The sequence below is a fragment of the Pogona vitticeps genome, chromosome 1 (genome assembly GCF_051106095.1).
Source record: "Pogona vitticeps strain Pit_001003342236 chromosome 1, PviZW2.1, whole genome shotgun sequence".
NCBI lineage: Eukaryota > Metazoa > Chordata > Lepidosauria > Squamata > Agamidae > Pogona > Pogona vitticeps.
In genome coordinates this window covers 215,396,960-215,419,843 of record NC_135783.1, presented here as the reverse complement: position 1 = coordinate 215,419,843, position 22,884 = coordinate 215,396,960, and the positions used below count along the sequence as shown (strand labels likewise).

The following is a 22,884-nucleotide window of genomic DNA, read 5'->3' as shown; positions in this document are numbered from 1 at the left end:
TTTCATCCCCCTGTTCTGCCCCCTCCTCCTCTCGCCACATACAGTCACCAGATAACCATTCTGTGTTCATTCTTGCCCACCTGTCCTGCAGCTAGAACTGTTTCTGTGCTATCCCTCTCTGTTTGCCCTCTCGGAATCTTCTGTTCTGCTGAACATGGCTACTGCTAACCCGGATTCCTGTGAAACCTAATATTTGAAACACAAGCCTATGTGCAGTTGCTGGTCCCTACCTAGTATAGGCCTAGTGAATGACTTGTTGAAGGATAAGTCCACTCTTAGGCAAAGCACACTGATTCCGTGGGTCTGCTCTGTTTGTGATTAGCCTGTGGCCTTAGGCCACAGAAAAGGCACACATGATTCTGCAGCCTTCTTCAGAGTTATTATTCTGGATGAATAGCAAATGAGCAGTTTTCCAGCTATTGGAGAACAGTAGTCTCTTAAAGTAAGGTATGAAAGGTGAAGTTGCCATTCATCAGTATCTACTGATGCAAGGGCAAACATGACTTATCATCAGTCTGAATAACTAATGTGGGTTTAGCTGAATGTTCAGGCTGTGTTGTTACATAACAAACTGTTCTTCAGCCCCGCAGATCTCTACAGACTGGTCCAAAAAGAAGAAAGATCCCCTTGGCAAGCTGTCATCCTTAATTAAACTTCTGGTGATACTAATAAATTCCCTTCAGATGCTTGCATCCAAGGACTCTGGCCTGGAAAAACTGGCCCCCATCGGGGCTTCTGTCATTGGTGTTCTTCAGAACATCATTGGCCACATCTCTTTGCCTTCGGTCCTCAGATCTCTGATTGGAGCTGTTCTGAATCCACTGGCAGCATTTTATGAAAAAACAAAGTAAGTGCATGTGGTTCGTTGGGCTGTGGTTGTATTGGCACGAGGATGGCAGGCTGCTTTTGCTAGGTAGGCCCTCTAGTTACTATGTAGGTAACAGACCTCTGAAGTTATAGTTTAAATTAACAGACCAGATGTGTTCTCATTGGTCACATGTAGCTGTTTTAAGCAGCTTGACAGAAGGACTTGATTATACGTCACGAGTCCCATGAATTGCAGAAATACTATATTGACATTTATTTGGAAGATTTATAGCACCTTATACAGACCCTTGATTCAAATTTTCTACTATGGCAGCAATTCTTTAATTGATAAAAGTCCTGCTGATTTTAAAAAAACTGCTGTGTTATTTTTTAAAAAAAAAATGCAGATATTTGTAAGAATTGCAGAGCACAAGCATCAGCCTCAGAGAAGAATTTTGCCTTTGCTCTCTCTTGCGGGGAAACACCTTTGTGTTGATGCACTGGTGCATAATCCAGAAACAGAAGTCTGCATTTGGGCTGCTTCTTTTCCTGTTTTTATGCCAATCTGATAAATGATCAATTTTGACTACTTTAATTGGGTAATAGCCTTAAAAATGTAGTAGGTTAAAGTTGGATGCTTTCTGAATGGTCATTTTAACAAACTTGTAGTGGGATAATTGCTAGTTGGAATTCTGTGCCCATCATGTCTGAATAGCTGAGCTGGAACTTGAAGACTGTGATTTTTTTAATCTGTTGATAAATTGAATTATTAAATTGCTGTCATAACCAGCCCTTTGACTGGACAGATCTGTATCATTTCTTGCATATAGTTATATTTCAACTTAACTGATTGTTTTTAAAATTGTATTTAGACAGCAGATGCCATTATCTGGCACATAGATATTCATATATTACATCTCCTTTCCCTGCCAGATCTACTGTATCTAAAGTGGCCAATGGACTCAACAGCAAGGTAATAGAACTTGGCACACAAGCTGCTATCTTTCTGCCCCTTTAGCTTCCTCCTCTTGGAGGGGCCACATAGGCTGCCCTACAACTCTGCCTTACATGCTCCCCCTTGGTGCACTTCTTGCTATAGGTGGCTGCTAAACGTTGGCAGGAATTGTGGTCTGATAGAGGTTTCTACAAGGTTCCCTGCATGCGTACGGCTTTGTTCTGTCTTGCATTTGAGAAGCTGGCCTCTTATGCTTTGAAGGCCGTCCTTCCTGCGGTGACAGCTGTGATTCCAGCTGTGCGATTCGGAGCAGCACTGACTAAGGTGTCAGCTTGTGGGCCTGTGAAAAAGGGGTTCCACTTAAATACCCGAAACTTGTATTTAACTTCCTTACGGCCCAGTTCTATAAAAAGCCACAGTAGGTTGTGTGTGTTTGTTGTCCAGTGAACTCTTGTCCATTTAGCACAGACAGGATTGTAATATTTGTGTGACTATTGCATAATGAAAACCCACATAGATTTTTTCGAAATGGTTACCTACATGGCAGAGGGTTGATCCATTCCTTGTGTGTGTAGAAGCCTGACTTCAGGTGTGGCCTGTGTTTGTTTACAACTGGTTGTTCTATGAATATCTTACTCTACTCTTCTTTTTTTTCCCTCTCCCCAGCTTGAAAAGTTGTTAATGGAAAGTATTAGTTGTTTGCAGTCCCATTATACTGGACCCTTTGACAGTGAGCTGCTTCAGGAGCTTTCTCCACTGCTGGCCATCACACTTTTGAACAAGAACAAGCAGATACGCAGTCAAGCTGCTCAATTCTGGAATGCAACATTTGGTAAAGCTGTAACGTTGACATACCCGGAAGGATTAAAGTAAGAGGACTTGTAGTGCTTATGCTGTACTCCGTAGGCCTATAAACACAGACTTTAACTTTTGTCTAGGCTTTTCTTCACCCAAACTTGTCATGGCGTTTGATCCAGACGTGTCCTTCTCTGAATAGAGTAGTGCTGCTTATTTGTAAACAGACTCTGGTCCAGCAAGAATTAGGTGACTGTTTTTGGTGGCTTTTCTCTGGAGAGCTGCTCTAGACAATTGAAAGATCCTTCAGAGCAGCCTAGGAAGTGGCATGTAGGAGGAGGGAGGAAGGGATGTGACCATTGTCGCCTAGAGTGCTCGTTCTGAGCAGATAGGTGGGGTATAAATTAAATTTTTAAAAAATTGTTTCTCTCTCAGAACCCCTGGGAGACCTGGCTCATGTCTTACCTGACCTATTCCAGGTTCTGTCACACACAGAGATTTTTAAATGAAGGAGTTGAAAAAGAGCGCTGGCTGTGCATTGAAGCAATCAACATTCATCTGAGTGTGCTGTATCAAAGCCACACTGGATGGGACTTTCCATTGTGTTGTTTTCCCAACCATTTTACTTAGAAACAGCAACTAGCTTTGGAGGGGGTGAAAATCTGGGTAGAAATGAGTGGGTCTTAAACCCTTTCTCCCTTGATGGTTGCCCCATTCAACACCTCAGACTATGTGTTAGAGTGAAATTCTAAGAGGTAAAATGTCTACAGGTTAGGGACTGCCTAATGTTTTTATCTGCCATTCCTTTAACCCAGCTCACAATTTCGGGACAGCTTATAGCTGTCTTTCTATGGGGAGGGGCATATGTGACTCTGTACAGCTTCTAGTGTGGGATTCAGTCCCCATGGATACGAATCATCATCTCCTTCCTGTTTGTTTGAATGGATGCTTTGTCTCCACATAATAGTATTTGATATCTTTTGAATAAACAAAAGAGTAAGAGGTGCATTTAGCACATTGAAAAGAGGCGAGTTCTCTTGCTTTTCAGAACATACTTTATTTAGAGAGAAAGACAGTACAAAGGCTTTATCATACAGACATACCAAACCGTAAGGGATTGTGTATGATATTTAAATTTGAACATGCAGTACTAGTCTTCAGTGAAAGTGTAGCATGGTTATTAACCTCAACTCCTTGTTGTGTTTATGTGCTGAAGATACTTTAATAAAACTCATGATTTTTCATCCTTTGAATACCACCACAAGTTCTATATTTTGAGTAGGAACTTTGTGATTTGTTTCCTTGCAGATCCGTTTTATGTCAAGCCAAGCAGAAAACATTACTCTTATTGCCTGGTTTTGAAAGCATTGAGATCGTGAAAGAGTTTGATGAGACATTCTCTGACTCTGTAAGTATGGTGTTAAATTTTGAATTTGTTACCACTCTCCTTCCAGTGGAGCACAACATTTAGAGGTTTAAGTTTTTCAAACCGGGAAAGGAAAGGCTTTCAGGAAAAACCTTGTTGCCTTGGCACTTGTGACCATCTAATATCAGTGACATTTTGCAGTAAAAACTGATGCTTTGAAAGTTTTTGATGACTTTTGATAACATTATTCCTTAATTCTCTTGGAACAGACAGAGAGTTCCCAGTGGAGTTCAAAAATAAGTGGAATAGAAGTAAAACCTACTGGGAAAAGAGACTCTTTGCTGAGTCAGGCCAGTGAACTAAAGGAAAACAATGTCAATTCTCATGTAACACCTACGAAGGTAAGCAGTCTAGGCCAGAACTCTTTTGCAGTTGTGGGTTGTAGATGGGCAGTCTTGTAAACAAAAAACACTGTTTCCCAGACTGTTCTTCATGAACCTGGTCATCCATCATGCATCCTGTTTCATGCCATACAGCTAGGAAACACCAAAAATTAGTTGTACATATTTTTTCCAAGCAGGGTTCCCTGTACTTGACTCTAGTATTGGTATGGAGGGTTTTGAATCACATGTATACTTGTTTTTATTTATGTATTTATTTATTAAATTTATACCCCACCCATCTAGACCAAAGTCTACTCTGGGTGGCTAACAGTAATAGATATAATAAAAACATGTAATAAAATTTTAAAAGTATTAATATCGTTCAAGATGGGAAAAATTTTTCAAGTGATGACAGGAGGGAAAGCCTGCCTAAACAGCCAAGTCTTAAGTTTGCTCTTAAAAACACCCATCGAGGGAGCCAGACAGATATTTGAGGACAGATTGTTTCAAAGGCGAGGAGCCACTGCCGAGAAGGCCCAGTTTCTTGTTCTTTCCCTTTGGGCCTCCCTCAGCATTAGGCCCCTCAGCCGCCCCTCCTGGCTAGAACAAGCGATCGCAGTAGATCTAGGTGGGAGGAGGCGTTCCGCTAGATATTGAGGTCCTAAACCATTTAGGGCTTTATATGTCATCATTAACACTTTGAAATCAATGCAGAAACAAACGGGCAGCCAATGCAAGGCAGCCAGAGTGGGGGAGATATGTTGATGTTTTCTCACCCCCGTGAGAAGTCTAGCCCCGTGAGAAGTCTTGTTCAGAACTGGAAAGATGTGGAAGGCTAACCTTTTGCCCTAAATAAAAGAGTGGTCATGCATGTGTACAAAATCCCAAGTGCCAGGAGTGTATTAAGTGCTCCCTGTTGCATGTATGCGAAAAGGAAGGAGAGAAGCCCTCCAGCTTAGCATTGCTGAATACTAGACAACGGTTGAGACTTACTGAATAGAAAGAAGCCCAGTGCTAACTTCACAAAATTGCACTTCTTCTGATTCTCACACACACTGTTGGTCAACAATCTGGAGTTCTGCTGAATAGTTCCTGCTGAATTCTTGAAGGGTTCAAGTACAGTGGAGTCTCGACTTACGGTCTGCTCCACTTACGAACTTTTCAAGATCCATACTTCTCCAGCCGCAAAGTTTTACTTCGACTTGCAACCAGAGAATCGACCTATGGACCAGAAGAGGGAGGCGGGGAAAGCGCCCAATTCAAATTTGGCACTTTACCCGCCTCCCCCTTCCAGTCTATAGGCCATGGATCTGCCTTTGGATGCCTTCCAGGGCTTCTCCACTGCCATGGGAGGCATCTCAGAGGGGCCCCCCACCGCCGAGAGTGCCTCCGAAGCACTATCGGCGGTGGGAGGGCGACCTCTGAGATGCTTCCCATGGCAGCGGAGAAGCCCTGGAAGGCACCTGGAGGTCCGCCGCCGCCACCGTTGGTGGGAGCCACACCAGGCGATCCTGGCCATGTTCAGACTCCCTCAGTCCTCCAGCAGCGGCGGGGGAGCTCCGAGAGGCCTCAGGCAGCCGCGCCGAAGCTCTCTGAGACCTATGGCGGCGGTGGGGGACCGCTGGAAGACTATGAAAAGGTAAGGTTAATTTTTTAATGTATTTTAATTTTAAAGCAAAGCAAAGTGTGCTGCTTATATACCGCCCCATAGCACTTCAAGCACTCTCTGAGCGGTTTACAAGTTACTTATGCAGGCTACACATTGCCCCCACCCCCACCCCAGCAAGCTAGGTACTCATTTTATCAACCTCGGAAGGATAGAAGGCTGAGTCAACCTTGAGCCGGCTACCTGGGATTGAACCCCAGGTCGTGAGCACAGTTTTGGCTGCAGTACAGTGGGGGGGGGGGAGGTGTTTCTTGGGCAGTTTATGGATTAATTGGTTTTCAGTGCGTTCCTGTGGGGAATGCATTTTCCACTTGAGGACTTTTCGACCTACGGACCCCATTCCAATACGGATTAATTCCATAGGTTGAGACCTCACTGTATTTTACCTGTGACAAAGGCATCACACAAGTAACGATTCCTCTACCTTGTTTGCTTTCTCATCCAATAGAAACTAGAACTCCCACTGTTGAAATCAAAGAGAAAAAATACAGTCCTGGAAGAAGAAAACACAGTTGACTTCGTGTTTATTCCTCCAGAAACAAAGGAAAGAGTGTTGACAGAGCACCAAAAAGAAGTTCTGAGAACTAAAAGGTTTGCATCTTTCTTGGTCCCACAGACTCTTCTTGTATATATCCTTTTAGATCTTAAGAGTCAGAACACACATGGTCTTTTCAGTAGCCCTGCTAGTAGGCAACAGGGGAAGGTACTGTACTAAAACGGTGACTTGGTGGCTCCTAAGAGTGAGAAATACCTGTCTAGTTGCGCTCATTTTTCTCTGGTTTCAGTAACCAGAAGGAGGTTTCACTCTGCATATTCTTCTGATGCTGTGATCATTCCTGGGTTGTCTTTTTTACCAACTAATTCCAGTTTTAAGGTTGTGTGTGTGCCATTCTTGAATTTTTAGAGGCTTCCCATTAGGCTTTTGTAAGTAGCCATCTCAGTTATTTCCACTTAATGGCTCAAGCACTGTGTTGTACAACAAAGTATTTCGGCTCCTCGTGATTTTATTGAAACGTTGGTTTGTTTTGCCTTTGCAGGGTGGATATTCCTACCATGTACAATACTCTGGATGCATCACAAGACACGACCTTGTTTTCCCAGTATACCCAGAGCCAAGAAGATTCACTGTAAGTATTAAGTGCCAGCAGAACTTTGATATAAACAGTTTTTGCCATTTTGGTACATCTAAACAAGTGATCTCTATTTTAGGGGAAAAGATGCCTTGGTAGATGTAAAAAGAGAATACGGGGAGGAAGAGAACAAAACAATATTTAAGGTATGTTGAATTTTATTGGGTGCTACTGGCATTTTTGGTTTGTGGAAGAGTCGGGGGGGGGGTATACATATTACAGAAACAAATAGTGTACCGTGGCTGACCTTTGCATAGTTGTGCCATGTGTCCAATTAGCTGGTACAGAGCTTGACAAGTGACTTCTGAGATATTGAAAAGCAGCTTGGACAGCTTTGTCCCTGTGTATTTGAAAGAAGGCACAGTACTATTGGCAACACCCTGCCGTGCCCCTTAAAAACTAATGTGCCACCTCTGTTGATGCCATTGTTTCAGACCTTTTGCTGTAACAAAGCACTTCCTATACTTTAAGGAACTACCTACCTCTAGCTGGGATATGCCATTAGATTTTTAAAGCTAGCAGAAATTTTCTGTAAAATAGTTATAGCGAAATATGTTTGGGAATTGAATATTTCTTTTCCTATATATATTCTTACTGGATTGATCCCTGCAGTTGCTGTAACTAAAAAAAGTTGGGGTTCATTTTTAAAAAAAGTCATCTGAAAAGGCTCCAGAGGTGGAAGAGAACTTTCCTGAAAAGCCTAAGACCTGGCCTAGTGGTAATTCCACTGCAATGTTTAATGTTACTGCAAATGATTTGTTTGCAGGATGGAAAAGTGACAGGTGATGTGCCTGAAAACCCTCCTGAAAACCGCAAGCCAGATGTACTTCAGAACAAAATGGATTCTAGCACCCCTGAACAACTGGAGAAAGAGAACTCAGATTTAAGTTGTGAAGATTCAGAAAAATGTTCTGAAAAAGTTGTAGGCGAACCAGATACTTCTTTAAATGAAAGCACCTCTAATGTCAGCAGCAACAGCTCTGCTTCTAGCGATGTCATTTCAGGAACACCACCAACTGTAAGCAGAAGACAGTCCTTCATAACTTTGGAGAAATTTAATACTTCAGAAAACAGACCCTTCAGTTCTTCAACTTTCAGTAACACTTCAGGAGCATCTGAAAGTACTTCTGCGTTACCCAAACAGGGAAGTGCTCCCATTACTCCAGATGCCTCTTCCACAGGGAAGCCAAATGGAGAGAGTAAGAGCACCTTGAAACCCAAAACAGAAGAAACCCACCCTCGGACTAAGAGGTCGTGTTTAGAAATCATAGACGCGCTAGAGACTTATGTCAAATTCAAAAAAGCTAAAGATGGAAGTAAGGCCAATTCAAAATCCCAGTCTGAGAGCACACTTGGGATAAAGAGATCAAGTCTTAGACAAAGTAACACAGATCTTTCTGAAGACAAAACATCAAAGTTAATGCAGTCAGAGCAGGAGAAAAATGTTGAAGTAACTCCTGCCAACCATGTGGAAGACAACCGTGACATACCTGGTGAAACACGAGAGGCAGAACATTTGCTAGACACTCAGACTTCCACTTTGCAAGCAGCAGGAAATTCAGTGACAGAAAATAAGCAAACTTCAGACAGTGTTGCAGAAACAAAAGTAGTGCCAAATTGTGACTCGAAAGAGAACACCCCTCCAGAGGTAGAGATGTCAGGAGAGGTGATATCTAATGTTAGCCAAACTTCGCCAATGTCAACGAATCAGAAAACATTAAGACGTTCTTTAAGACGCAGACCAGAAGCTACAGAAGGAGGGGCAGATAGTCAAGACAAAGAGAACAGCCAACAGAAAAAAGATGGATGTAGAGAGGATGAAAAGGTGTTGTCAAAGAAGACCACACAGGGGAAAGAGGCTGCCTCACACAAGCAAAAATCTCTGCCTGAAAAAACAATAGATACACAAAGTGTGCAAGGAAGCAACGCTCCAGAAAGTGTCGTCACAAAGGAATGTCAGGCTGTGAGAAATAACCAAGAGGAGGCTGTTGTAGGTTCTGAAAAATCTGAAGGCAGCGTTGCCTCTGAGCCAGATGATTTGCAAGACTCTGGCCCACCTCCCACAGGCGAGAGGCCAAAGGGGCTTCCACGATACCACACGCGAAGATCCTCCCAGGGACTGCTCACCAGTATAGAAAACGCGGAGTCCGACAATTCTGAAACAAGAGAAGAAGGAGTCATGAGGACAAGGTCAGGTAGATGGAAAAATAAAAATAATGCTCCTGGGAGCCAAGTAAAGGAAGAGTTGGAAAGTCAGGAGCATCATTCACAACCTGCGATAGAACTCCAGATTCCCCTAGCAAAAAACAGTCCTGTAATCCAATCTGAGAGACCTGTGGACTTAGCTTTGGGTCTGAGTAACAGTGAAGGAGACCAAAAAGTACTCCCCGTTAGAGACAGTGTGGGACTTAAACAAGATGGGGAGGCTCTATTGCACAGGGTTTCTTTAGGTACAGAGAGCAGGCCTGCTAAAAGGAAAGCCGCTGCTGAGGAACCTGATGAAGATAGGCAGGGAACCAGTCTTCTTGATACAGACTCTGCGTTATGCTCCAGTGCAAGCAGTCTTACTGACGTTTCAGGAGAAGATGATTTCCTGACGGCCATTGCCTCTCCTTCCTCTGAGAAATCCCTTGAGGAATCTGAATGCCAGCACAAACGGAGCAAGCGGGCCAGAAGGTCAAAGGGCTGTGATTGCTGTGATGAAAAGTCCTCTTTGCCTTTGGAGAAGTTGCCCACAGACGTTAGAAAAATGTGTACTCCAGAACCAAAATTAAAAGAGCACAGAAAGATGCCTAGTAGAGCAGCCGTGGCTGTGCCATCTGTCCCTCTCACTGAAGAATTACCTTCTGCTGAAGGGCTCTCCCAGGAACCATGCGCAACAAGCACTCCGCTCATCAAGGACTTTATCATTACGAAAGAATCAAAGGAAGATATGGAATCCGAGGGGCAGTTCCCAAGAGGCGAGACTCTACAAGATGAACTCCAGAATCCACCATGTATTAGAACTGGAAAGGACAAGCCTTTTGAAGAAATTCTGGATCGTGTTGATCTGGAAGCAGCAGCGTCAGAGCCAAGTGCACCAAATTCTCTTGGAAAAGCATCCCCGGCTTTAGGGATGGATTCCGATCCAGCCGGCATACAGACGTCTGATACGACTCCAAGTGGTCCGTCAGAAGAGGCAGAGATGGATGTTATCCAAGCGGAGGACTTAGAGGCCAGTGAAGCGACAGCGAATGTCGCTCAGAGTGCTGTTGAAGAGACTACAGTGCCTTCGGCACCTGTGGAGGAAGAACTTCAAGAAAATGAAATGGGTCAGGAAAATGCAGAAAATGACATAGCAGGCATAGCAACTGATCCTCAAAGTTCAGCTTTGGCAGAGAAGGAGAGTAATAACTCAGATTCTCCTCTCAGGTCTAAAGACCTTGATGGCTCCTCTTTGGCTAAGGCCAGCGAAAGCCCTAATGGGATGCAGGCACGTTGTATGTGGTCTCCATCAGCATCTCCCTCTACCAGTATTCTAAAGAGAGGTTTAAAAAGACAACCAGAGGAGGATTCTCCATCACCTGCAAACAAGGTATTCTGAGTGGTGGCTCTCACTCTTCCCTCACCTCACCAGCCTGTAATAGTTTAGACTCTAAACCACCAATCACCTGTTGTGGTGGTAAATGAACTGGCGGCTCATGCCCATGTCTGTTTGCTACAGGCCAGCCCAGGCTCCTGGCTTTATTTAAGACACTTCTGTAGCTTTGTTCTCCCCTGTGGAAGCAGCTCTGATAGAAACAAGCATGTTATTGTAGCTAGTGAACTGGCTGCTGATCGTTCACAAATGTGAAAGTACTTAAATGTTTCCTTCTAATGAGGTTTGCTGGCCAATTTCAGCAAAATATAGTGTAGATCAGTGTCTCTTTAACAATGTGCCTCTTGGAGATGTGAGCAGAGACAAAAAATAATTCTGCCCTCCTTTTAGGAGGAAGTCATTTCTTTTCTATCACTTGTGCTCCTTAGAATTATCAGCAGTACAGTTCTGTCTGTAAGAAAGGTAAATGCTGACTGCTTAGTTTTTCTTATGGGAGGTTATGTAAAACAACACATAACATTGTACACAAACCCATGATGGTTGGGGAACTAATTTCATTGCAAGAATCCTCACGTAGGCACCTGGTAGGTCTAGTCTGTATAAGCATAGTCCTTGTTTGTAGCAGTTCCATTGGTAAATGGTAATTTTATTGCATCTCCACAAACAGAGCCGGCGTGTTTCTTTTGCTAATCCAATCTACCAAGAAGAATTGGCAGATGACATTGACCGGCGAAGTCCTGTAGTCAGAACCCATTCTTCTAATGGTTCTCCATCTTTCCGAAATAGTAAACCTTCACCTAATGCCAAAGCCAAGGTAGTAACTGTTCTTCTTAATCTTCTTGCGAACATAATTTCTGAGTTTCAAGGAATTTGCAATAAAGAATGGTCACTTAATTAGGCAAAAGAGCAAGGAGTTGAATTCAGGGACTCTTCTGCTTCAGCACATATGCACTTCTGTCTGCCAGCTGATATCTTGCTGCTCACTGTCCAGATGTTTCTACTTATAATAATAATTGCGTTCTGTCAAATTGATTCCAACCTAAGTCCAACCCTTTCCAGGGTTTTCCTGGTGGAGAGCACTCAGCAGTGGTTTACCCTTCCCTTCTTCTGGAGGCAATTCTGGGGCTGTGCAGCTTGCTCCAGGCCACCCAGGCTGGCTCTTCTCCCAGGGGGCCCTGTGGGGAATTGAACTCCCAACCTCTGGCCCTGCATCCTGATACTGAAACCATTGGGCTGTCCAGCCAGCTGTTACTACTTGTACCTCACTAAAAATAAAATTCCTGAATATCTGTGGATTTTCCTTAGCAAGACAGGATGTGACCCAGGGGCTTGCCTGGTTGGGTCAGAGCAACAGTAGGAAAATGCTTTCTCATATTATAGGAGAATCTCTTTTTTGCTTGAGAATTTGAAATAGAAGATGTGAGGCACTAACACTTGGTCACCTTGAACATGGTTTCCTGCGCTGAATTGTTGAAGAAATTTTAACTGCCCATTCCTTTGAACTTGCCTTTATCCTGTTACAAAATTAAAGGGCCCTGGGTTTTGTCAAATTATTTTGATGGGGCTTTAGATTATTCCTGTGATCCTGAGAGAGCTTTTTTCCTCTTTTCCCATCCAGCCTATTACCACTCCAGTCAAAGGATCCCTGTCCTCAGGATCTCGTAGCCATAGATTTAAGAGCTCAAAGAAGTGTTTAGTAAGATGGCTTCAGTTTCCTGTACCTCTTCTGTATTTTCTCCTATATCTAGCTCTTAAACTAAGTTAATACTTTTTTTTTCATAATTTTAAGATCACTGAGATGGTCAAGGAACCGCTACCCGCTCCAACAGAAAGCATATATCCTGCGTTAGTGGGCTGTAAAGCACCCGTGGACACAATTTTACCTCAAATTACCTCAAATATTTGGTAAGTAGCAAGCCACTGAATCAACTGGTACAGGAAAGCCTTTGATGGCAAACAACAGAATGTATGGATGCAGGAAGACTGCAACGTTTTTAGGCCCTGTTGGTCTCCTGGCATTTTTCTGCTAAACTATTGAGTTTTATCTGTGTCAGAATGTATAAGAGAATGAGAAGATAATGACTTGGCCTCTGTTTGTTATGTTGAACTCCTGGATTTCATTCTGGAGAGAGAAACTCTTCTCTCTGCTCACTATGGAGTAGTGGTCTGGCCTCTGAAAGTTTTCCTGCTTGAACTTGGATGCAAATGATTCCAAGAAACAAGCTGTCGTACGAGCTAAAGAAAGTGCCGTATTTGGTAGCTGATATATAGTATCTTGGCAATAAAATAGTGTGAAAGTACAGTTGCATAGGGTAAGTCACCGAAAGAGGGCAGGAATGCATTCTCTTCCAGGCAGTTGCTTTCAGATAAAAGGCATTCCATTTCAGTTTCTGTACTTCCAGGTGCCCAGTTCTGGCTGAGACTCCACTAGCTAGTAAGGATTTGGTGAGATAAAGGCCGACAACATCTGGAAAGCCACATTTGCATACCTCCGGCCTAATAAAACACTGTATTGCCATAGATGACCTCTCGAAAAGCCAGGAGGAAGCAGAGAGGGAGTTACCTAATGCCTATTCTTTTCGCTTCTTATGAAATATTTTTAAAGTATCCTGTTTCTGTGTTGATTTCCTCCAAGGGCAAGAGGCTTAGGACAACTTCTTCGAGCAAAGAACATCCGAACTGTGGGTGACTTGAGCTCCTTGTCAGCAACTGAAATCAAAACACTTCCTGTTCGTTCTCCCAAAGTTTCGAATGTGAGAAGAGCACTCAAGGGGTGTCATGAACAACAGGTAAGCTTGCTTGTCTTGTTAAAAATGAGAGAAGAAATGCTTGATGTGAGGAGAAAACAACTGTAGAGCAGTTGCTCCTATAAACATTTCCCCCCCTACAGTAGAAATTAAAACTTGGAAATCCAAGCTGCTGTACAGAATTCTTATCTACTGTTAAGAATTTTTGCAGCTAATGAGAGAGAAATGAGAAGGAACACCTTGTTTGCTACCTTCCTGAAATCACTTGTCATCTGTAGATACACAAACACGTGTGACCATGCAAATCTTGGAGCTAGTTCTGTCAGCCTACAGCAGCAAGAGGAAAGTCTCCCCTTTGACACCCCCCAACCTAATATGGCAAGGAGAAGGTCCCCTGTCTCTCCCACCCCCCAGATGTAAACATGTTACATGTCTGAGCAGGCCAGTTCTTCACCTACCTTTCCTTCCTTTGTGGTCTCTGAATCACACGTACGAGTCCCTTTTGCACCTCCATGGACAACTTCAGAAGCTTCTAGAAGCTCATGAAACCATTCACACAACAAATTCACACAACCCACCCATCCTCCCCCTCTGTCTGCCATACAACTCCTGTTGCTTTTTTTGTTTGTTTGCTTGCTTGCTTGTTTATCAGCAGACTGGGAGAACTGAGGGTTATCTTTGTGATGTGAAGCATGTGTCTTTGCATTTTCCTTAAGCTCTGCAAGATTGCAAAGTCTGCACACACGTGAAAAGAACCCATACCTGTGAATTCACAAAAGAGTACTTGAAGAATTACCATTATAAGAAAGCAACCTTCTTAAACCAACTGGATTCAGCTGTGCTCATTATTGAATAAGTTGTTGCTAATCCAGTTCCCCTTTTGCTTGTAATTCATTTGTTTCTACACTGCGTCGTTGTAAAGTCTGCCAAATATATAGATTATGTAGCTTGATCTGTGGATGGCCCTCTTCTAGTGCATCAGTCAGATCATCCAAGTTGAGGTTTAGTAGGAATGGCTGCTGTTCAGTAGCTAAAGCAGAGGGTATACCAGTGTTTTTAATCAGTGATGTACAGTGCATAGCATTATTCATTTCAGCCTATATGTGTATTTAAGAGCACTCCCAAGTCTGAGAAGTGTGTTGTCATGGAATACAACAAGACAGTCTGTGTTTCTAAAATGTCTAGGTAAAATCTCGTGGATCTGAAGAAAGTGCTGGCCAGGATGAAGCTGAGAAGCCAGTCAGTGACATTGATGAGAAGCCCCTTCCTGCAAATGAAGATAAAGACATAACAGGTAGCGCTTTGCATCCATCAACTGGTGCTAGAAGCATCATGTTGACTATGTTTGTTAGCTTGTGTTCCCCCCCCCCCCAAATATCTGCATCCCAACATACATCCCATTACTTACATTACTAGCAGCAGTGCAATCGCTGTTGAGTCACTTGTTCCAGAGCTGCACTTGATGCTGCCCCTGGTTTAGTTTGTTGTGTGCTGCATTGCTAATAACAGCTGTCCCATTGGGAGGGAGAAGAGAAGTTCTGGCATTGCCATGACCCATATATAATAGTTGGCCCAGGAGCTGCACACCATTTACCTCCCAATGGAACTCCGTAGCTTTGAATCATACGGGGATGTCTCTCTGCAAATTGGCATGTGGTAACTAATTTTTTCCTCTTTCCTAGACTTTTGTGAATCAGCTGCCTTGAGTGCAGACGAGCAGTCAGCTACAGACCTTTGGGCCCTGATCAATTCACTTGCTGCTAAGATGACTTCAGAAGAACTTCTTAACTATTCAGGAAATGAACTCTTTGAAATGCAAGAGAAACTCCATAACATGACAGCCTGTATTATGAAAACTTTGCAGACACGCTGGAAATCTCCACCCCAAGAAAGCACAGTTTAGCCATCTGTTTTTAAAGAGTAGACTTTGTTCCAAGACATTTCTTTTCTAGACTCCCATACTTTTATTTGCATTGAACCATTAGTTTTACAGATTGTTTTAAGTAAAAGTAATTTTTATACTTTTAAGTTTGATATAACATCAGGGTATGTGTATCATAACAGTTTTAAGTTCTGCACGCTCATACAGATTTCTTTCGTTACAGCTGTGCACCATTTCATCAAACTTACTAAGATGTGCAAAGCCTGTGAATTTAATGTGTAGTATTTTAACGATATTTTTCAAATGCTAGCATCTTTGATGCAGTGATGCCTCACACCTGTTGGAAAAGGCTGGATTTCATTGCTGTGAATCAAATTTAAAATGAAGCTATTTAACAAAAATAGTCTATCTGCTTATTTTGAAAATGTTCGGTTTCATACCTTCTCATTTTTAAAACGTGCATGCTTTATCAATACCTAAAGACTGTCTCCAGTGACTTTTCAGTCAATGGTACACAGTCTCTTTTTGCATGCATTTAGTATGCAAAGAAGAATATTAATACGCAATTCTCATGGGCATTCTCAGGATCAAATCACATCTCCGTAGTTTTTTCCTTTTTTTACCAAACAGAGCTATGTTCTCTCTACTTGCTGAATCATACATAGATTGGAAATGAATAACTTTGTATATTATGTACAGATTTATCAATTGCAGATGTTGTAAGTTATGATCTCTGCATAAAATGCACTGTCTGGTATCTTTGGAGGGGGAAATCTTGACTGTATAGAACGTTATATGTTTACCGGTATGGACAAAGATGTGAGATCAGTTCACCTGTTAGGAAATAAATATATATAAATAAAATAATGCAATATTTTTATTTGCTATCACATTTTTCAGTAGATTCGATGTCTTGTACTAAAAAATCTGGGTGTTGACGTGGAGAACTATCATGCTAACACTTCCTCAGAGCATCAGATTTTGTAGGTGAAGAGGTGGAAACACTTGCACATGAACTGGAGTCCACAGATCACACAATCCATAGTTCCCAGAAGGTCTCCCTTGTTTCTCTTGTGCTGAGCATACCAACCAACCCATCTGTTTTTGTTATTTTAAAACATCTCTTCAAGATCTAAACTTACTTTGAACTTTAGCCTCTTCACACCAAGATTTGGCTGTTCATCCTTATTTAACTATTTGCCTCTTATGCACATCCCTTGAAGACTCAAGGTCATCAGACTTAGCATTGATTCCAACTTCCGACTATTCAATTTCAGGTTCTCCATTCGAACAGATACCTTGTGATGTTATTAATTTTGCTTTCAATAAACAAATGGGACGTAAGTGCCCTTTCATTGGTCTGTAGCTCCCCAGAAGCCATAGTGGGCTGCCCTCCAACTTCTGGAGGGTCACACATTCCCCATACTAAGTACACGTAACAGTTCATCAGTGCTTACATGGAAATTTGCCTTGAAGTGCTTTGCTTTTATTTTTCCTGCACAGATACAGTGGGAGCAATTTTCTCTTAAATTGTAAATAAATCTTTGGATGAGAAATAATCTCATTTCTGCCAACGCCCTAGAAATAGATTATCCGGCTATCTGCTGTATTTTATCTGCATTGAGGGTTAAATAATAGGTTCATAGGCATTTCTGACATGAGGTTAGCTGTGAAAAGGGAAAGCTGAAAAACCAGGACAAGCATCAGCAATAGCACTGTTGGTGGTATAGTACCTTTTCACTAAGGTTTAGGAATGTGGTCATTCTGATGCTGAGATGCAGCCCCATCAGCTCTAGTCATCTTAGCTAATGGTGAGGCATCCAGTGTAATCAGAGAGCCACATGTTCCCCATCCCTTGCTTCATATGAATGGATTATGGCTCTGCCACACTAGGAACACTGCATAGATTTTGGTGCCCACATCTTAGAACTGGAGAAAGCTCAGAAGGCCATCCAAAATTCTCAGGATGCTGTGCAACTCTTCTTTATTTATTTGTTCGATTTATATCCCGCCCATCTGGTATATTCTACCACTCTGGGCACCCTTCTCTTAGGAATAAGTGAAACTGGATGGGGGGGGGGTGTTGGTTTAAAAAAAGACATGTAAGTTATGGGGTAACTATGTTGATTCTGTATACAGCTACTCATGGATGAGAAAATTTTTCTCCTTTTATTGAGCTGAAAATGAGAGTCATCTAATGAAGCAGAATACTGGGAAGTTCAAAACAGATAACTTGTGGAAATCATTAGCACAGAATGAGATGAGGGCCAACCCTTTGACATTAAAATGTGGAGTGGGGGCTAAAATTAGGCAGCCACTAGCATAGTGGATCCCATCTGGATTAAAACATTTGGATTCAAATCACTACTGCCTTATGGAAACTCAGAGTGTGGTAATGGTAAACCACCCTTTGAACATCTCACATATTTCAAACCCCTTGTTAGGGTCTTCATAAATCAGAAGAGACTTGACAACACAATAGAATGAAGCTCCTTCAAGGAGAATAAATTCACAGAGGCTAAGCTACTAGTAATGGCAGCTGTTTACTCCTCCCAGGATTAGAGATACCGCTTCTTCTATTTCATCACAAGATCCCTCCCAATCCTCTGTAATGGGGGGGGGGTATCATTACTGTTCATAATGCTTCCCCCCTCACACACACACACACATTGTCAACACAAATTATGCACATAAACAGATATGCAGGAGTGTGAAATTTATTAGTCACTAATGTGAGGGAATAACAGCACTGTGAGTCCAGAACACTCAGGAAGAAAAGGCATGCACCAGCGTTCTCTAAATAGACCAGAGGAGAGGCTTTTCCACGTATTTACTGGTTTGAGATGACAAGCTTTATGGTATAGTTTGCTTACTTGAAACAGAAATAAATACAGACAGCTATTTTAAAGATCTCACAGGAGAACACTACGTCATTTCAGAAGAAAACCATTAAAACCAACATCGCATGTTTCGTGTTCATAAAATTGAAGAGTGTGAAAATACCACACAATTCAAAAAAAAAAAAAGATGACAGGATGGAACTGAGATGGACAAAAAATACATATATTTCCCTTTGGTGTAAGTCCAGCTAATTCAAGGTAATGGTAGAGAAGGATAGGGTGATGTTTTCCCCTTGTTCTGTGACCAGAATCTTTAAGAATTTGGTTCTGATGGCAAATGATGGCTCCAATTTTCACACAAGAAATGAATGCATATCAACATAGGAAAACAGGTACCGGAGCGGGTCTGTTAAGGATTATAGTGGATAAATGGGTAAGGTGCCTTTTTTATTCTCCCTGTCAATATGCTGCACGGAAGCTTGCCTCCTTTTTGGCTTACATGGCTTCCACGTAGTTGGCTGGGAGCATGCCTGTCTTCCCTGTTCTTTGCACAGTGCCGTACATCCAACCTTCATCAATGCCTTGAACGTTGACAATCGTGTCGCCATCTTTGAAGGAGACCTCATCTGCATCAGCTGCTGTGTAGTCGTACATCGCACGGTATGTCTTCTGTGTTGGCCATTGTTTAAAAGAAAGAAAGAAAAGAAGAGAGAGAGAGAGAGAGAGAAAGAGAGAGAGAGAGAAAGAAAGAAAGAAAGAAAGAAAGAAAGAAAGAAAGAAAGAAAGAAAATCTTGAGTTCATCCAAGGATTGTGTCAGGGTGAACTCTTTAAACAGCAAAACTTTAAAGGGAGCATTTGATGCACATTGGGATCATCCTGTCCAACACATAACAGGTGCTGCTAACTGTGGTACCACAGATACTCTCTCAGAGGAGGACGTTCAAGTGTGCCTTGAGGTTAGCCCTTCACCCCTACAACTAAACTTACCTTCGAGGCTAACAAAAGTGATTCAGGTATCATTCAGATAGACCAAGAATTTCCCCACCGTGTCTCAGCACAGCAGCCTGTTACACACAGAGACTCATTCAGAAAGATAGCCTGCGTGCGGAAAAATCTTTTGCTCTGCCAAGATCACCCTTGCTGGATAGTAACTGATGATGCTTACCCCAGCAATGGAAGGATGTGAGGGAATGGAAGATACGGTGGTCTGCTGAGTGGCAACAGAAGAGGATCTTTGTTGAGGCAGCTCTACGGTTTTAGCATGTTTGTAGTCCACTAGAAAAGGCAATAGGTTTGGTAAGAGAAGACAAGAAGAATCAACAGATGCCAGCATTTGCAACCCATACTCAGAATAAAATGGTTTCAGAAGACTAGAAAGTGTTAGAATGGGGCTGGGTGCTGGTGGTATTTCATGCAATCATGGCAACAATGGGCACAAAATTGATGCAAACTGATGACTCTGTAACATAAAATGATGTGGATCTTTCTACAAATTTCCAAATGTAAAAAGAGGCCGTGTACAAATTTCAGCATGGTGGCAAAATAAAAGGGAAAATAGAAAAAGCGGGGGAAGGAGAGAACAACATGGCAAAGGTCCCATGGTGTTTTAAGGACTAACTACAGTAATGTATTTCAGCAGGCACTTCACCTGGTGGATCAAAACTCTCTTTTTCAGACACAAGGAAAGGAAGTATGTGCCTTCTTATACTCATACATATCCCCACAGTGGTAGACTTCAGGACTAGAGGAGAGTACACGTAACAGACAAAATGACCAGTGGCAACTTTAGCATAGTAAACTGCAACCAGAGTAGGCCCTTTTGAATCAGTGGAATTAAGGAACAGTTGACCCACCAAATCTCCAGTAATTTAGTGGGCGTACTCTAGTGTAACTTATTACATTAAGCAACAGAGTTCCAGCCAGTGGTTCATTAACACAGGGATGAGCTATTTGAGATTGCAGGCCCCCCAACTTTTTTCAAGTCCCAACCTCCTATTATAATAGTCAAGTAAACTGCAACCCTCTCCCCCCCCCACCATGTCTGCATAAAAATCCTTTTGTAATGGGATAAAGTCATCCCCTCTCAGAAAGTAGAGGCTTCTTTCTCCCCTAAAGACCCTGTTTTTCATACATACACATACACACTTAACTTTATTATGCCACTCCCCATTGTCAAGGAAGAAATTATTTAACAAGGGCTACAAAACACATATAAGGTGACCCGCAACCCTGCCCCCAGAAAATACTTCACAACCCCCTTGGGGGTCATGTCCTCCGGGTGACGACACATTGCTCTTGTCAGATAAACTGCTATTACCAGGTAGACCCCGGCCATCACAGAAATGCTGAGGGTCAGAGTCCATTTCCCTTCCATGGTATTCATCACTACTTTTTACACCTGGGGCCGACTGGATAGCTGAAGTAAGGTGGGGCACCTGGCTGCAGAACCCAAGCCAGGAGTTCAATCCCCCACAGTGTGCCTCCCATGAGAAGAGCCAGCCTGTGTGGCCTTAAGCAAAATGCACCGTCCCAGGGCGCCCCCAGAAGAAGGGAATGGGAAACCACTTTATACCCAGAAAACCCTGAGAAGGGTTGCCACAAGACAGCACATACTTATTCTACAGCTATAGCGATATACAGTTGTGACGTGTGCCATGACGTCACCTGCCTGTCTTGGCTAAAGCTGGAGTTTCCTGGCCTATGGCAGGGCAGGAGGTGGGTCTTAAAGGGGTGGAGTTGGTGTATATAAGGGGTGTGTGCAAAGAGGGAGAAGGTTGTTGTTGGGGAATTAGAGAGTTGGAGAGTGAGAGGGTTAGATATAGGTTAGGTACCTGAGTGTTAAGTAACTAAGAACTGTGCAGGGTTAAGGTCTGAGAAATATAGTTTGACAAGTGATTCTTTTACCCAGTGATTTCCATTTTATTTTTGTAATCAATAAAACATCATTTTTATTTTGAAATCCATACAAAGTCTGAAGTGTCAGGTTTATGTGTGGTTGGTGGCAGCGAAGTGTGTATGTGTGTGTGGAGGATCGTGACCTGTCATCTCTTGTGGTGACGTAGGAGGAGGTGGCAGTCGCGACAACAGTATTATAAAGTTGCTTTATATTTGTCAGTTCCCAATTGGTATGGCAGCTGTACATTGTAATCAAGCTACAAAATGACCTGCAAAGGTTATCTTTCAAAATCACTTGTTTTGTGCTACCTGGCTGGCAAAAAGGGCAGCATTTCCCCAGTCTGCCGCAGGATTCTCGGTCTCACCCACTTGATAGATCCATGCACAGTTGCTTCCACTTCTGCATAATGATGTCCCTTAACGATAGCTTTGTGTAACTCCCACCCTTACTACACTTTGCAATGGCAGCAAGCCTTTAAGTATGCTATTTATGGAGGGGAATTCTTCTATCTTTGTTCTTGAGCACAAGTGATTGGTTTGTCCAGAGCCACCATGATGGAGCTCAAGGAGGAACCATCAAGATGCACTGCTATGTTTTATAATTTAACTTCAAACATATCAAGAGTCAAAGGCCTTTGAACTTTGCCATGGATCGTCTTCCTTCCCTGCTCTGCAGTTTCTTTGGGTCCCCCACATTTCATGCAGTACTGATAGAAGTGTTCCGCTTCTTGTACCTGTGGCCGTTGTGTTATAGAAGCCTCCATTGCTGTAATAGGACAGGTGCTGGTCAGCTGGCTCTGAATGCTCAGATTTTTCATCCCCACCACTGAGGCTGAGTGCACTGGCAGAGCGGGATTGCTCTCGGCTGCGTCGCTGGGCTTGAACTGGGTATCGGAGACACAGAAATTAGAGGGAGGGGGACCATGTCACCCATGACATCAGCATATTCAGCTAGAAGGGAAATGATCTACAAATCTGAATAAGGTGACAGTATATTTGAGGACAGCTTGTAGAAATATCACACCTTGCATCCATCCACATCAACACCCCATGCAGTCAAAGACTGGCCAACCTACCAGTGATCAAGTGTAAGCTTCTAGACTGAATGTTGTCTTCTGCTGGGTCATAGTCAAACACTGATCCAGGATTAGTCCGCCACACACGAAGATCTGCAAAAGACATGTCACTGGCAGTGAAGCTGGCCTATGTCATCATGCCCATGGGTGTCTGATAGCACTGGAATACTGCCTTGCTCTCTTTCCTCCTCCTCCTCCTCCTCCCTGCAGCCCTGTGTGCCATCCACCAGCTCCTGGGAATCTCCTGGCCAGTTTGAGGGTGCACGGGAGCTTGCAGGCAGGAATGGGGATCATTCTTTGCCTGATTCAGCTGCCAAAAGCAGCCTGTCAGTAAAACCATCCCATTGGATCCCAGCCCATTGTGTCCAAGATTTCCCCCCTTTCACGTCTAAAACCAAAATGTTCAAAAATGAGTATTTGTAGCATTCACACACCTGAAATCTAATTCTGGAATCTAAAAGGCAAAATATATATTTAAGAAATCCTTTTACAACCCACAGTTGAAATATGACTTGGCTGAAATGCTTGATCAACAGGAGAGAACATATTTTTTTCTATATCCTATTGCAGTTAACAGCCGCAACAAAATTGCTGTTAACAACATTGTTAATGACAGCAACAACATCATTAGAGGTGATCCCCCTACATCAGTGGCAAAGGGCATGAACTTGTGTGTGTTCAAGGTTCTGTCTCTGGCACCTGGCAACTGTGTGTTCCAGGTGCCCCACTGAAAAAAGAGTGTGGCTATCACATTCTATGCCAGC

The 22,884-nt window shown here is 42.8% G+C and overlaps 2 protein-coding genes across 21 annotated transcripts in view; one reads left to right on the top strand and one right to left on the bottom strand.

The window, feature by feature from the left end:
- Positions 1 to 16,200, top strand: part of RIF1 (replication timing regulatory factor 1) — a 40,105-nt gene extending 23,905 nt beyond the window's left edge. The window contains exons 21-35 of one of the 2 annotated variants that reach the window (XM_020797079.3): positions 583 to 847; positions 1,741 to 1,780; positions 2,429 to 2,631; positions 3,866 to 3,965; positions 4,193 to 4,324; positions 6,421 to 6,563; positions 7,010 to 7,099; positions 7,182 to 7,248; positions 7,869 to 10,676; positions 11,347 to 11,493; positions 12,298 to 12,375; positions 12,469 to 12,584; positions 13,315 to 13,468; positions 14,612 to 14,720; positions 15,109 to 16,200. In XM_020797079.3, the coding sequence (XP_020652738.3) occupies positions 583 to 847; positions 1,741 to 1,780; positions 2,429 to 2,631; positions 3,866 to 3,965; positions 4,193 to 4,324; positions 6,421 to 6,563; positions 7,010 to 7,099; positions 7,182 to 7,248; positions 7,869 to 10,676; positions 11,347 to 11,493; positions 12,298 to 12,375; positions 12,469 to 12,584; positions 13,315 to 13,468; positions 14,612 to 14,720; positions 15,109 to 15,329 (4,673 nt within the window). In that variant the 3' untranslated portion in view covers positions 15,330 to 16,200. The remainder of the gene's footprint in view (positions 1 to 582; positions 848 to 1,740; positions 1,781 to 2,428; positions 2,632 to 3,865; positions 3,966 to 4,192; positions 4,325 to 6,420; positions 6,564 to 7,009; positions 7,100 to 7,181; positions 7,249 to 7,868; positions 10,677 to 11,346; positions 11,494 to 12,297; positions 12,376 to 12,468; positions 12,585 to 13,314; positions 13,469 to 14,611; positions 14,721 to 15,108) is intronic. The other variant, XM_020797080.3, reaches the window with a different exon arrangement.
- Positions 16,201 to 18,009: 1,809 nt separating this feature from the next.
- The window catches only part of NEB (nebulin), a 208,696-nt gene continuing 203,821 nt past the window's right edge, over positions 18,010 to 22,884 (bottom strand). For all 19 annotated transcript variants that reach the window (XM_078376624.1, XM_078376634.1, XM_078376635.1 and 16 more), the window contains 4 exons: positions 22,121 to 22,213; positions 21,779 to 21,928; positions 19,315 to 19,424; positions 18,010 to 18,817 (listed from right to left, as the gene is read on the bottom strand). In XM_078376624.1, coding sequence (XP_078232750.1) covers positions 18,644 to 18,817; positions 19,315 to 19,424; positions 21,779 to 21,928; positions 22,121 to 22,213 — 527 coding nt within the window. In that variant the 3' untranslated portion in view covers positions 18,010 to 18,643. The remainder of the gene's footprint in view (positions 18,818 to 19,314; positions 19,425 to 21,778; positions 21,929 to 22,120; positions 22,214 to 22,884) is intronic.